This window comes from Notolepis coatsorum (assembly GCF_963971535.1).
Source record: "Notolepis coatsorum genome assembly, chromosome: 9".
In the NCBI taxonomy this organism is placed as follows: Eukaryota; Metazoa; Chordata; class Actinopteri; order Aulopiformes; family Paralepididae; genus Notolepis; species Notolepis coatsorum.
This window is the reverse complement of record NC_140173.1, coordinates 108,278,116-108,293,745: the sequence shown is the minus strand read 5'-3', so window position 1 is coordinate 108,293,745 and position 15,630 is coordinate 108,278,116. Positions and strand designations below refer to the sequence as shown.

Genomic DNA, 15,630 nt, shown 5'->3' with positions numbered 1-15,630 from the left:
TCCCACCAGAACGTACCTCTCATGTTGGGATGTAATTGGACCCCTATTACTTGATCTGATTTTATACTCAATCAAAGAGGGGAACTTCTCCAGGGACGTTAATATGGCACTCATATCTGTCCTCCTTAAAAAAGACAAAGACCTCACCAAATGCGGTAGTTATAGACCCTTAAGCCTCCTCGGAACCGATCTCAAGCTGTACGCTAAGATACTAGCCATCAGACTTCAAAAGCATATGACATCTTTAGTTCATCCTGATCAGACAGGCTTCATAAGAGGCCGCCTGATCACGGATAATATTAGACGGTTACTGCATGTGATAGACGCCAGCAAGGATGCCGAGCCTCCTATAGCTGTATTATCCTTGGATGCGATGAAGGCCTTTGATAGGTTGGAATGGTCTTATTTATGGGCAGTACTTGGAAGGATGGGGTTAGGAGATGGTTTCATTAATATGATCAAAGTACTATACACAGATCCGTCAGCCATGATTATAATGTAAATTCACCACCCCACTCTTCCCTGTGTCGCGTTCGTCTAGACAGGGTTGTCCTCTTAGTCCCGGACTATTTGCTCTATCCCTAGAGCCTTTGGCACAGTATATAAGACAATCTCAGTCCATAGAGCCAATATCAATTAAGGGCACACAGCATCATATTAGTTTATATGCGGACGATGTAATATTGTTCATGCAAAACCCTACCACCTCACTGCCTCATCTTCTCAAGGTAATAGATGATTTTGGCAATCTATCGGGATTTAAGATAAACTGGCCAAAGTCGGCCTTCCTTCCACTTAATGTCTCTGCGAAGGCTACCTTCCTTCCAGAAAATATACCAATGGTAGAACACTTTAGATGTCTTGGAGTTGAAATATTCCCCACTATATGCCAAACGGTGAAGTATAATTATACCGGATTTCTAGATAGGATCACAAATGACTTCGGCAGGTGGTCAAAACTAAAAAACTCAGTACAGGCCCGAGCATCAATAGTTAAGATGCATGTTTTACCAAGAATTAACTTCTTCAGCTCGATGTTGCCATTACCCCCCACCCTGTTGGTTACTGGCAAAAATTACACTCCGCTGCATATACATTTATTTGGAACAACAAACCTCCACGAATAAAAAGATCCACTGCACAGATAAATAAAGCCGATGGGGGTTTAGCATTTCCAGACATCAACTACTATTTTAAAGTGTTCTCTTTAAGACCACTGATCACCTGGTTTGATTCTCAAGCATCTGTATCCTGGAGACCATTAGAGGAGAACATAGTTGCACCACATAGACTGCAGGATATAGTATACACCAACTTATCAATTAAAGGGGAACTATCTTATAAATGGCCTTTTTGAGTGTTTAGCATTGTTTCCTAGCTATGTGAACTTATATTAATATGATCTATGTCTCAAAATTCTCATATTGGCGCATTCTTCCAATTCTCCTCTCACAATATTCACCCTCACTGAACTGAGTCGTTTGAAAATGTGCCTATATGTGATGTCATATAGTCACTGCTGCATGTTAATGTTCAGGCGAACACGACGCTCCGCAGTGGTTTAGGAGCCCAGGCTCAAAACAGCTCGAGATCTTGAGGTAGAAAAATGCTGTTTTTGAGGACTTGATTAGAAATACAAAACAATGAATAAAAAAAATATATATATTACAGAGGTGTTCCATAGACTCACAGGAATTGTGTAAAAGTGCCCAAATAGTGAAAGAAATAGTAAAATAGTTCCCCTTTAAGCAATGCAATTTGAAATTTGGCCCTCTTATTACACATGTGATCCGGATATGGCGTGATACACAGAAAAAGTTTATTAACCAACATAAATGGCATAGTCATTCTCCCCTATTTAATAATAATTTACTCCTTATTGCACAACAACCTATCAGATTTACCAAATGGGAAAAGAAGGGCATACATACATTGGGGGATGTCTTCAACGACCGGGGTTTTTGCAGCTATAAAGATATATCTAACAAATTTGACCTCACCAGCTCCACTTATTATTTCTATCTACAATTAAGAGCAGCTTTAAGGGCTCATGGAGTCCCATTAAAGGTGCCACTTTAGCACCACAGATATCACAAATTATTTTATGAAAAGGAGACATCGAGAGGCTTCGTCTCTGACTTTTATCGTCACTTACTTACGTCCTCATATGATGTCCTTCCCCTAGACTTAGTTTGGAGGAAGGATATACCAAACTTGGAAGTAGATTTTGATTGGGATGAAGTCTGGGCAAACGTTCGGCTGTCGTCACGCAACCCGGATCATCAACAGATTAATCTTAATTTTATTCATAGGACTTACTTAACTCCTAGACATTTGCACCTAATGGGGCTTAAACAAGACCCTCTGTGCTCCTTGTGTTTAAACGGTGATATTGGTACATTTATGCATATGTATTGGGAATGCCCTCCTGTTAAGATATTCTGGGAAGAAGTAACCACTCAATTATCAGAATTTATATTTTGACCATACCTGTACTGCCTTTTGTATTGTTGTTGAATGATGTTTCTCAGTTATCAACCTCTGTACATGTAAAGAGACTAATTTTGTCCAGTCTCACGGCTGCCAAAAAGCTGATAGCATCACGCTGGATTCAACCGGATAAAATGTGCCGGAAGGTATGGGTTCTTACCTATCTCGATGTGATTTATCTAGAGATATCTACCGCACGAATTTTAGGAGTTAATGAAGCCAGCATAGCAATCTGGTTAGATGTGGTGGAGAAGATAAAGGATAGCAAATTAACTTGTAATCCCTGGCGTTAAACGGAATAATGGATGGATAGTCCAAGAGGGGGTCCTGGGGGGGGGGGGGGGGGGGGGGGGGGAGAAGGAAAGAGCGAGGAAGAGCAAGCAAGAGCATATGTGTTGTATTGTATTGTATTTATTATGTGTATATCTTTTAATCTACATTTATTTTGATTTAAGTACTGGACAGTCATTATTGTTATTATTATGTCGGTCATAGTCCTGTGATTTATTGTGGATTTCTACTGTTAATGTATTGTGTGTCTAGTTTTATGTTAAAAAAGGGTGTAGGAGCCAATTTAGGACTTAGGAATGTCATGTGAGGAATGTCAGAATGTTAGGAATGTCATGTGACTACTTAGCGTCAGCTGGGTAGCAGGCAGCGGCAGTTTTGTGAATAAAACCAGGGTAGTGAGTAGCATTATAGTTTTTTGACCGTGCGAACAGCGATTTAACATGTTATGTTTTTCTTTTATTTATTAAATGGTAAACGGTACACTGTGGTCCTGTCGTGCGCGTTCAGACTCCCGTTAATGACCTACTCTGCTTCAATGGTATGCGAAACTCAAAGACTGTCGGATATTACACCTACATTTGTCAAAAAACTATCTACGGAGCTTGTTAACACTGCACCGGACTTGGAACTGGATGGATGGATCAGATCAAGAGATAACAGCATGAAGTAGGAAAACAGCCAATCCCTTGAAGGTAATGAGAAGCCTTCATGTTGTATATTGCCTGCCCGAAACGAGGCGAAGAAAGAAGGCTAAGGCTACGGCCAATGAATAAATATGAATATTATGAATATTCATTATATTATGAACGTGACAGAATGACACGAAAGTGACAGTTCCCCTGCAGGCAAACTCACGTCGCAAACTTAACTCAACCAAGCAGAGTGCATCATAATATTAGGAGTTGCTTTGTATCTGTTTGAATAAGAAAAGTGACTTTTAAGTTAAAGGTGCTTTTGAACACTGCAAACTTGAATGAGTCACTCTGCAACTGTTACGATGGATGAGGGAAAGGAGCATGACGTGGGAAATCCCAAAGAACAGGGAAGGTCACGTAAATTAACTGAAGAAGGATTGGAGCATAAGTTGCAAAAATGCATTGGACTAAGAAGACAAAGGCTGCGAGACCTGTCTAATAAAATGAATATGATGGAGTCATTAATGGAGGACGTACAAAATGTACAACACGTCCAAGAAGGGATGGAAAATGACTTTGCTAATGTATTAGAGGAATTCAACTGTGTTAATAAAGAAGTGACATGCCTATTATCCGAGGAGGAACAAGCACGTGACCAAGATAGTTGGTTCGAGCCTAAAATGGCGCCCATCAGACACTTTATGAAAATTACAAAACAATGGATTGCAGCTGTGTACATATCACATCAGGTGGAGGATCAGCATAAAGAGGACGTTCAGCCACAAAAAGAGCCTGAAACAGAAAAAGATTTGCAAGATGGCGTCCAACCCGAAGACAGCGTTTCACACACCAGCCACGCTGGACACGCCCGCCCACATGGGTCTCAAGTAAGCCGCTCATCACTAGGATCAAGAATTTCAGCAACACGTGCTAAACAAGAGGCAGAGCATGCAGCGTTGCTGGAACGCGCCGCAGCACTGAAGAAGTGGCAGCAGCTAGCGCTGGAAGAAGCTAAACTCAAAGCTAAAAAGGAAGAGCTCGAGATGGAGACTGCTTTGGCTGAAAGTAGCGCGAAGCTAAATGTGCTCAACGAGTATCAAAGGTCAGAGGATGGTGGGAGTAGGCGCTGCAGAGGATCAGAGGATGGTGGGAGTAGGAGCCGCAGAGGGAGCGTGAAACACGAATTAACCTGCGCCTCGCCTCCTCAACCAGACACCGCAAACCATCATGCACAGCCACGGATGCTACGCATCCAACCACCACAAATGGCTCAGCGAGACTCTCTCAGCTCTCATTCCAACATCAGTGAAAATGATGACATGCTGAAGGTCATGCAAAAACAGAACATAATCACAGAGCTCCTTGTAAAGCAGCAGAGGCAATCGCAGCTACCAACAAGGGATATCCCAGTGTTCAGGGGTGACGCACTTCAATACAAGTCCTTCATTCGAGCATTCGAACACTCAATAGAACAGAAGACAGACAACGCTCAAGATAAATTGTACTTCTTGGAACAATTTACAAATGGTGAACCCCAGGAGCTAGTTCGCAGCTGCGTTCACATGCAACCTAGCAGGGGCTACAAGGAAGCAAAGCGACTGCTTCACAGGCACTATGGAGACAAGCTACGGATCGCCAGCGCTTACATCGACAAGGCACTCCAATGGCCGCAGATCAAGTCTGAAGATGGAAAGGCGCTAAATGCCTATGCAATGTTTCTGGTCGGATGCCGCAACACAATGGAGGACATCGATGCAATGGAGGAAATGGATAACCCTACCAACCTACGGACGGTAATATCCAAGTTACCCTACAAATTGAAAGAGCGTTGGCGCACTGAAGCCTACAACATCAAAGAGAGAAGAGACAAAAGAGCAAGATTTTATGACCTGGTGACCTACATAGAGCGTCAAGCCAAAATAGCAACGGATCCCCTCTTCGGTGACCTACCAGACAGCCGTCCAACCACAGTTGGAAGGAGCGAGAGGGAAAGGCCCCCAGCTAGGAAAGAGAAACATGGGGGCTTCGCAACAACCGTCACCACGGAAGAACAAAACAAAAAAGGAAGTGCCTTTGAGAAGCCATGCATGTACTGTCAGCAAGCTCACGCCCTAGACACTTGTAGTAAAATAAAGAGTCAACCACACAAGGAACGGGTGGAGTTTTTAAAGTCAAAAGGCTTGTGCTTCGGGTGCTTGGCTTTGGGCCATCTCAGCAAGTTCTGCAAGAAAAGAACGGAGTGTAAGGAGTGTCCACTAAAACATCCGGACATCCTACACAAAGGCAAAGAAGAAAATTCCACCTCCCAGGAAAGGATCAATGGCGCTCGAGAAGTATCAAGTCCTCAAGTTCCCTTCACACAAGAGGCCACCTGCCTCACTGGGGCTGGAGAAAATGAATGTGTGCTGTCAATAATACCGGTGAAAATCAAGTCAAGAAAGAGTGACAAGCACGTAGTGACATATGCTTTTTTGGATCCGGGGAGCACAGCAACGTTCATCACAGAAGGCCTGCGGACGAAACTGAATGTTAAAGGGAAACCAACGCAAGTACTCCTCAGCACCATGGGACAAGACAAACCTGGAGGACAGAAACTCATGAACAGTTACGTGATATCAGACTTGGAGGTATGTGGGCTGGAAGACAGCAAGTTCATCGAGCTACCCAAGGCGTACACCCACAGTAACATACCGGTGCACACCGAGAACATACCCAAGCAATCCGAAATCCGGAAGTGGCCTTACCTTAACGAAGTACGCCTGCCAGAGATAGAAGCAGACGTCGGCCTGCTTATCGGAGCGAACTGTGCGGTAGCAATGGAGCCATGGCACGTAATAAACAGTCGAAATGGAGGACCTTACGCGGTGAAGACTGTCATTGGCTGGGTCGTGAACGGACCCATGAGGAAGGAGCAGAGTGGTGAGAGCAACCAACCTCACTGCTTGGTGAACAGGATCACCATCACGTCATCATTAAGCATCGCATCGTATGCGTTGAAGAGAACCGCAGAAGATCACAAAGCCACTGCGCCCCCAGAAGCCGTTCAAACAGTCCTAAACAATTTCTACGTAGACGACTGCTTGAAGAGCGTGGCATCGGAAAAAGACACAGTGACTTTGACTAAGGATCTTCGCACCTTGTGTGCCAGCGGAGGATTCACCTTGACGAAATGGACGAGCCATAACAGGAAAGTGCTCATGTCCATCCCAGAAGAACACAGAGCTAAAGAAATGAAGAACTTGGATCTTAGTTCTGAAGTTCTACCTGTCGAGAGAGCGCTCAGCATACAGTGGGGTACAGAAACCGATACTTTCACCTACAGCATCAAGCTGCCAGACAAGCCGATGACGAGAAGGGGAATTTTGTCCGTCGTCAACTCCATCTACGACCCCCTTGGCTTACTGGCGCCGGTCATCCTGCCTGCTAAACTCCTGCTGAAAGATCTGTGTAAGGGGCTACGTGGATGGGATGAAGACATCTGTGAAAAGCATGCAGAGGATTGGAAAGGATGGATAAAAGACGTTACTCACCTCTCCAACTTCCAAGTGAACAGGTGCTTGAAACCTGCTGACTTTGGACGCACTGCTACAGCGCAGTTGCACCACTTTTCAGATGCCTCAGAGTATGCCTACGGCACTGCAACTTACCTGTTACTGGAGAACAAGCAAGGCAAGAAACATTGCTCCCTCATGATGGGCAAGTCAAGAGTAGCCTCACTCAAACAAGTCACAATCCCCAGACTAGAACTGACAGCGGCAGTCGTTGCCGTGAAGGTAGACAAGATGCTGCGTCAAGAACGTCAAGTTCCGCTACAACCATCTACCTTCTGGACTGATAGCACCACAGTGCTCAGATACATAGACAATGACACTGCTCGCTTCAAAACCTTCGTGGCAAACAGAATCAACCTGATCCGAGAAGCCACCAAGCCTTCCCAATGGAAGTATGTAAAAACAACAGAAAACCCAGCGGATCAGTCCAGCAGAGGCCTGAAGGCCATGAACTTGGCACAATCAAGGACGTGGATCGACGGACCAAGTTTCCTGCTGAACAAAGAGTGTGACTCGCCGGAACAACCCGTGCAAAGGAAGGACAGCCTTCAAGACGACCCAGAGGTCAAGAACACGGCAACACAGTCAACACGAGGCGGTCAGGTGGCGTAGCGGAGATTGCGTTCGTCACCAACGCCGGAGAAGCTGGATTCGCCTGTTCGAATCCAGCTCCCGGCGTTATTATCAGCTTGGCTGGCCGCTCACACTAATACAATTGGCAGTATTAGAGGGTGGGAAAGCTGAAGGGTGGGTCCTGGGCGTTGTGGACAGCGACCCCTACAGTTCAGTCAGGGCGCCTGCTCAGCAAGAGTAGGATCTAGGGAGAGATAGTGCGGCCTCCCACACGCTACACTCTCCCCGGTGAGAATCTGCGCGGCCAGGCTGGCCTGCCGGCAGGCTGCACATGCGTCGGAGGAAAGCATGTGTCAGTCTCCGGTCTCCCGGACCAACAGTAGGGGAAAGTGCGCAACAACCAGGAAGGGTGGGATGGGAGAAAAATCGGGAAAAAGAGGGGAAGAAAGATAATAATAAAAAAATTTAAAACACAGTCAACACAATCAAAGTCAAAGATGACATGGAACCAGTGTGCAAGCTGGTCAAGTACTACTCGGAATGGCAGAAACTAAAAAGAGCTGTGGCATGGATTCTAAAACTAAGGAGGACTCTGCAACAACTGAAAGAGGAAATAAATGAGTCATCACGGAGAATCACCCAAACAGAAAAGGACCCTGAAAAGCAAAAGTCCAGGCTAAAGCCAAGGGTAAAAATAAAAACCAAGACCAACATACTGGAAAGGCCAGTAAACAAACTGTGCTTGCTAGAGGAAGCAACACGAGAGGAGGACTGAATGAGAATAGTCCACAAGAGGCTCAAAGTGCGCCGGTTCATGGACTTTATAATTTGTTTAGTAATTGCTTAGCCCTCCTGCCTAACCAATTAGGGGCCGGTTAATGTAGGAGCCAATTTAGGACTTAGGAATGTCATGTGAGGAATGTCAGAATGTTAGGAATGTCATGTGACTACTTAGCGTCAGCTGGGTAGCAGGCAGCGGCAGTTTTGTGAATGAAACCAGGGTAGTGAGTAGCGTTATAGTTTTTTGACCGTGCGAACAGCGATTTAACATGTTATGTTTTTCTTTTATTTATTAAATGGTAAACGGTACACTGTGGTCCTGTCGTGCGCGTTCAGACTCCCGTTAATGACCTACTCTGCTTCAATGGTGTGCGAAACTCAAAGACCGTCGGATATTACACCTACAAAGGGAAAATAAAAAACATTTGTTAAAAAAATAAAACAATTGCGCCTGTGACAGCAAGAAACAATCTCTGGACAGTAGATTTGAAAAGATTGAATTCATATACAACCACATTTTGGGGGATTTGGGACAAATATAACTGCAGTTTGGGACTGTTAAGCCCCGGTCCCTCCTCTCCCCCTGCCTACCCCATCCTCCTCTCCCCTGCCTACCCCCATCCTCCTCTCCCCTGCCTACCCCATCCTCCTCTCCCCTGCCTACTCCTCCTCTCCCCCTGCCTACCCCATCCTCCTCTCCCCTGCCTACCCCCATCCATCCTCCTCTCCCCCTGTCTACTCCCTCCCCTGCCTACCCCATCCTCCTCTCCCCTGCCTAACCCATACCCCATCCTCCTCTCCCCTGTCTACCCCCATCATTTTCAACACATCGCCTGCTCCACAAGAGGGGGAAACACACTCGACCACTGCTACACCCCGTTCAGAGCCGGCTACAAGGCTGTAGCGGCTCCACCATTGACGGGGGCTACAAGCTCATCCGACCACGACTCCATTATCCTCTATCCCGCATACAAACAAAGTTCACGTGACGCCGTCATGTCACGTGAGACAAAAAAATTGACAGACCAATCAGAGGCCACGCTTCAGGACGCGCTCGAGGATGTGGACTGGAATGTGTTTCAAGGAAGCGCCAGTGATGTCAGCGAGTTCGCCAACAGCGTTATCTGCTTCATAACAACACTCGCTGATAGTATTGTTACCACAAAAAAGGTGCAGGTCTTCCCAAACCAGAAACCGTGGGTGGACAGTACTATCAGAGCAGCTCTGAACTCTCGCACCACTGCCTACAACCTGGGCAGAGAGTCAGGAAACATGGAGGAGTACAAGGCTACAGTCTATACTCTGCGCAAGGCTGTAAAACTTGCAAAACGGACATATGCTGATAAACTGGAGACACAAATGGCACAAAACGACACAAGAAGCTTATGGCGGGGACTGAGGACAATAACTGACTACAAAGTCAGCACCCCCTCAATGGGGAGCGACAACGCCTCTCTCGCGGACAAACTCAACTCTTTCTACGCTCGGTTTGGTGTAGACAGTGGCGGCGCTAGCTCAACGGCTAGTGACGTCACTGGCGCGCCGGCTGTTGTGGAGGGGGGGGGGGGGCAACCGCGGGGGGGCGGGGACGCTCTCTCGTTGTCGGAACACAGTGTGAGAAGAGCATTTATGCAGGTGAACACCAGAAAAGCTGCTGGCCCAGATGGTATAACAGGACGCATACTTAAGTCCTGTGCCAACCAGCTAGCCCCTGTGTTCACCGCCATATTTAATCAATCCCTGGCGGAGTCAGTGGTCCCTGCCTGCTTCAAGATGTCTACCATCATCCCTGTACCAAAGAAACCCTCCCCAACATGTCTCAATGACTACAGACCGGTGGCACTCACTTCTGTGGCCATGAAATGTTTCGAGAGGCTGGTCAAGGATCACATTTGTGCCTCCCTCCCCAGTGATATGGACCGCATGCAATTTGCATACAGGCCAAACAGGTCCACTGACGATGCGGTCTCCCAAGTACTGCACAGCACCCTCTCTCACCTTGACCGCCAGAAGGGGGGCTATGTGAGACTGTTGTTCATTGACTATAGCTCAGCGTTCAACACCATAGTCCCCACCAGACTGGTGGACAAGCTGATCGAGCTGGGTCTGAGCTCCGCTCTGAGCGCCTGGATACTGGACTTTCTGAGCGAAAGGCCCCAGGCGGTCAGGGTGGGGGGTCAGACCTCCAACACCATCAACCTGAGCATCGGGTCCCCCCAGGGCTGTGTTCTGAGCCCCCTGCTGTACTCACTATACACACACGACTGTGTGGCCAAGTTCAGCTCCAACTCCATAGTGAAGTTTGCGGACGACACAGTGGTGGTGGGGCTGATCTCGGACAACGACGAGAAGGCCTACCGGGAGGAGGTTGGGGTACTGGAATGCTGGTGCCAGGACAACAGCCTGCTCCTGAACATTGGTAAAACCAAGGAGCTGATCGTGGATTATAGGAGAGGACAGCAGGAGACACACACACCACTGAGGATAAACGGGGCTACCGTGGACAGGGTGAGCAGCTTTAAGTACCTGGGGGTCCACATATCAGAGGATCTGACATGGACAACACACATAGACTCAGTCGTAAAAAAGGCGAAGCAGCGCCTCTACCACCTGAGACAGTTAAGGAAGATACTCCAGTCCTTCTACTCTGGAGCTGTAGAGAGCATCTTGACTGGAAACATCACTGCCTGGTATGGAAACAGCACGGCACAGGACAAGAAGTCCCTACAGAGAGTGGTGCGCTCAGCCGAGCGTACCACGGGTATTGCACTACCACCCCTGCAGGTTCTATACAACAAGAGGTGCAAATCCAGAGCCTGCAGAATAATGAAAGACCCACACCACCCCACAACAGCCTGTTCATGCTGCTGAGGTCAGGCAGACGCCTGCGAACCCCAGCTACTAGGACAGAGAGGCTTCGGCTCAGCTTCTTCCCCCAGGCCATCAGAGCCTTGAACACTGAACTCTCCACACACAAGCACACATGAGCACACACACGACACACACACTGTACACGCTCACACACTAGCAGCCACTTTAACATGAGCAAGCACACACTCATGCTGCACACGCCCACACTTATGGCCACTAAGGAAAGGTCACTTTAAAAATAGTATAGTATAACCTGAGATTGTATAAAATAGCAATGTACAGAAAGACCCAGTGCCTCATCCGTAGCTAACAGTGTATGCACTACCACAGGACCTAGCATGTCCTCCATGCTCTGTAAATAACTTATGTACAAATACCGATATTCTCTACTATGTTACTGTTTATTGCACAATGTTGTTTTATTGGATTCTATTATATGTTGTTACTACTGTATTGCACATCGTTGCGGGCAAGACCACCCGCATTTCATTGTATACTTGTATGCCGTGACAAATAAAACTCTTGACTTGACTTGATCCTCCTCTCCCCTGCCTACCCCCATCCTCCTCTCCCCTGCCTACCCCCATCCTCCTCTCCCCTGCCTACCCCCATCCTCCTCTCCCCTGCCTACCCCATCCTCCTCTCCCCTGCCTACCCCCATCCTCCTCTCCACCTGCCTACCTCCATCCTCCTCTCCCCCTACCTACCCCCATCCTCCTCTCCCCTGCCTACCCCCCTCCTCCTCTCCCTGCCTACCCCCCTCCTCCTCCTCTCCCTGCCTACCCCATCCTCCTCTCCCCTGCCTACCCCCCTCCTCCCTCCCCTGCCTACCTCCATCCTCCTCTCCCCCTGCCTACCCCCATCCTCCTCTCCCCTGCCTACCCCCCTCCTCCTCTCCCTGCCTACCCCCCTCCTCCTCCTCTCCCTGCCTACCCCCCTCCTCCTCTCCCTGCCTACCCCCTCCTCCCTCCCCTGCCTACCTCCATCCTCCTCTCCCCCTGCCTACCCCCATCCTCCTCTCCCCTGCCTACCCCCCTCCTCCTCTCCCTGCCTACCCCCCTCCTCCTCCTCTCCCTGCCTACCCCCATCCTCCTCTCCCATGCCTACCCCCTCCTCCTCTCCCCTGCCTACCCCCCCCCTCCCTCCCCTGCCTATCCCCATCCTCCTCTCCCCTGCCTACCCCCCTCCTCCCTCCCCTGCCTACCCCCCTCCTCCTCTCCCCTGCCTACCCCCCTCCTCCCTCCCCTGCCTACCCCCATCCTCCTCTCCCCTGCCTACCCCCTCCTCCCTCCCCTGCCTACCCCCATCCTCCTCTCCCCTGCCTAACCCCCTCCTCCTCTCCCCCATCCTCCTCTCCCCTGCCTACCCTCCTCCTCCTCTCCCCTGCCTACCCCCATCCTCCTCCCCCCTGCCTACCCCCTCCTCCCTCCCCTTGCCATACCCCATCCTCCTCTCCCTGCCTAACCCCCTCCTCCTCTCCCCCATCCTCCTCTCCCCTGCCTACCCTCCTCCTCCTCTCCCCTGCCTACCCCCCATCCTCCTCCCCCCTGCCTACCCCATCCTCCTCTCCCTGCTACCCCCTCCTCCTCCCCCCTGCCTACCCCCATCCTCCTCTCCCCTGCCTACCCCCCCCCCTGCCTACCCCATCCTCCTCTCCCCTGCCTACCCCCCTCCTCCTCCCCCTGCCTACCCCCATCCTCCTCTCCCCTGCCTACCCCCCTCACCCCCCTGCCTACCCTCATCATCTTCTCCCCTGCCTACCCCCTCCTCCTCTCCCCTGCCTACCCCCCCTCCCCCCCCCTGCCTACCCCCCATCCGCCTCTCCCCTGCCTACCCCCCTCCTCCTCTCACCCTGCCTACCCCCTCCCCCCCCTGCCTACCCCCATCCTCCTCTCCCCTGCCTACCCCCTCCTCCCCCCCTGCCTACCCCCATCCTCTCCTCTCCCCTGCTTACCCCCCTCCTCCCCCCCCCTGCCTACCCCCATCCTCCTCTCCCCTGCCTACCCCCCTCCTCCTCTCCCCCTGCCTACCCCCATCCTCCTCTCCCTGCCTACCCCCCTCCTCCCCGTCCTGCCTACCCCCATCCTCCTCTCCCCTGCCTACCCCCTCCTCCTCCCCCCTGCCTACCCCCATCCTCCTCTCCCCTGCTTACCCCCCCCCCCCCTGCCTACCCCCATCCTCCTCTCCCCTGCTTACCCCCCTCCTCCACCCCCCCCTGCCTACCCCCATCCTCCTCTCCCCTGCTTACCCCCCTCCTCCCCCCCCCCCTGCCTACCCCCATCCTCCTCCGTGTCGTCGTCTGACTCCTCGCTGTCGACAGCAGGCCTGTTGTCCCGCTGCACCGCCTCTCCCTCGCCGCTTCCCCGCTCCCGCGCCCAGATCATCAGAGCCGTGTCGGCCCCTCCCACCGTCAGCAGCGCGGCGTCGTCCTGAGCCCAGCGCACGTTGGTCACATGGGCACTGTGGCCCACGTAGCGCTTGAAACGAGCAAACTGGCCCTAGAGAGAGAGAGAGGAGGAGGGTCAGGGAGAACAACATACATGTAGTAGAGAGAGAGAGGAGGAGGGTCAGGGAGAACAACATACATGTAGTAGAGAGAGAGAGGAGGGGGGGGGGGTCAGGAAGAACATCATACATGTAGTAGAGAGAGAGAGAGGAGGAGGGTCAGGGAGAACAACATACATGTAGTAGAGAGAGAGAGGAGGGGGGTCAGGGAGAACATCATACATGTAGTAGAGAGAGAGAGGAGGAGGGTCAGGGAGAACAACATACATGTAGTAGAGAGAGAGAGGAGGGGGGTCAGGGAGAACATCATACATGTAGTAGAGAGAGAGGGGGGGGGGGTCAGGGAGAACAACATACATGTAGTAGAGAGAGAGAGAGGAGGGGGGTCAGGGAGAACAACATACATGTAGTAGAGAGAGAGAGGAGGGGGGTCAGGGAGAACATCATACATGTAGTAGAGAGAGAGAGGAGGAGGGTCAGGGAGAACAACATACATGTAGTAGAGAGAGAGAGGAGGGGGGTCAGGGAGAACATCATACATGTAGTAGAGAGAGAGGGGGGGGGGGGTCAGGGAGAACAACATACATGTAGTAGAGAGAGAGAGAGGAGGGGGGTCAGGGAGAACATCATGCATGTAGTAGAGAGAGAGAGGAGGGGGGGGGGGGGGTCAGGAAGAACATCATACATGTAGTAGAGAGAGAGAGGAGGGGGGTCAGGGAGAACATCATGCATGTTGTAGAGAGAGAGAGGAGGGGGGGGGGGTCAGGAAGAACATCATACATGTAGTAGAGAGAGAGAGGAGGGGGGTCAGGGAGAACATCATGCATGTAGTAGAGAGAGAGAGAGGAGGGGGGTCAGGGAGAACAACATACATGTAGTAGAGAGAGAGAGGAGGGGGGTCAGGGAGAACATCATGCATGTAGTAGAGAGAGAGAGGAGGGGGGGGGGGTCAGGAAGAACATCATACATGTAGTAGAGAGAGAGAGGAGGGGGGTCAGGGAGAACATCATGCATGTAGTAGAGAGAGAGAGAGGAGGGGGGTCAGGGAGAACATCATGCATGTAGTAGAGAGAGAGAGAGGAGGGGGGGGGGTCAGGAAGAACATCATACATGTAGTAGAGAGAGAGAGGAGGGTCAGGGAGAACAACATACATGTAGTAGAGAGAGAGAGGAGGAGGGTCAGGGAGAACAACATACATGTAGTAGAGAGAGAGAGGAGGGGGGGGGGATCAGGAAGAACATCATACATGTAGTAGAGAGAGAGAGGAGGGGGGTCAGGGAGAACAACATACATGTAGTAGAGAGAGAGAGGAGGAGGGTCAGGAAGAACAACATACATGTAGTAGAGAGAGAGAGAGGAGGGGGGTCAGGGAGAACAACATACATGTAGTAGAGAGAGAGAGGAGGGGGGTCAGGGAGAACAACATACATGTAGTAGAGAGAGAGAGAGAGGACGGTCAGGGAGAACAACATACATGTAGTAGAGATAGAGAGAGGAGGGGGGTCAGGGAGAACAACATACATGTAGTAGAGAGAGAGAGGAGGGGGGTCAGGGAGAACAACATACATGTAGTAGAGAGAGAGAGGAGGGGGGTCAGGGAGAACAACATACATGTAGTAGAGAGAGAGAGGAGGGGGGTCAGGGAGAACAACATACATGTAGTAGAGAGAGAGAGGAGGGGGGTCAGGGAGAACAACATACATGTAGTAGAGAGAGAGAGGAGGAGGGTCAGGGAGAACAACATACATGTAGTAGAGAGAGAGAGGAGGGGGTCAGGGAGAACAACATACATGTAGTAGAGAGAGAGAGAGAGAGAGAGAGAGAGAGAGAGGAGGGTCAGGGAGAACATCATACATGTAGTAGAGAGAGAGAGGAGGGGGGTCAGGGAGAACAACATACATGTAGTAGAGAGAGAGAGGAGGAGGGTCAGGGA

General features: G+C 50.3%; 1 protein-coding gene across 1 annotated transcript in view; it reads right to left on the bottom strand.

Moving 5' to 3' along the window:
- LOC311234714 (echinoderm microtubule-associated protein-like 6) overlaps positions 1-15,630 on the bottom strand; it is a gene marked incomplete at both ends in the record, with an annotated part of 200,399 nt that overhangs the window by 60,100 nt on the left and 124,669 nt on the right. The window contains 1 exon segment of the mRNA XM_084321958.1: positions 13,467-13,689. Within this exon segment, the coding sequence (XP_084178084.1) occupies positions 13,467-13,689 (223 nt within the window).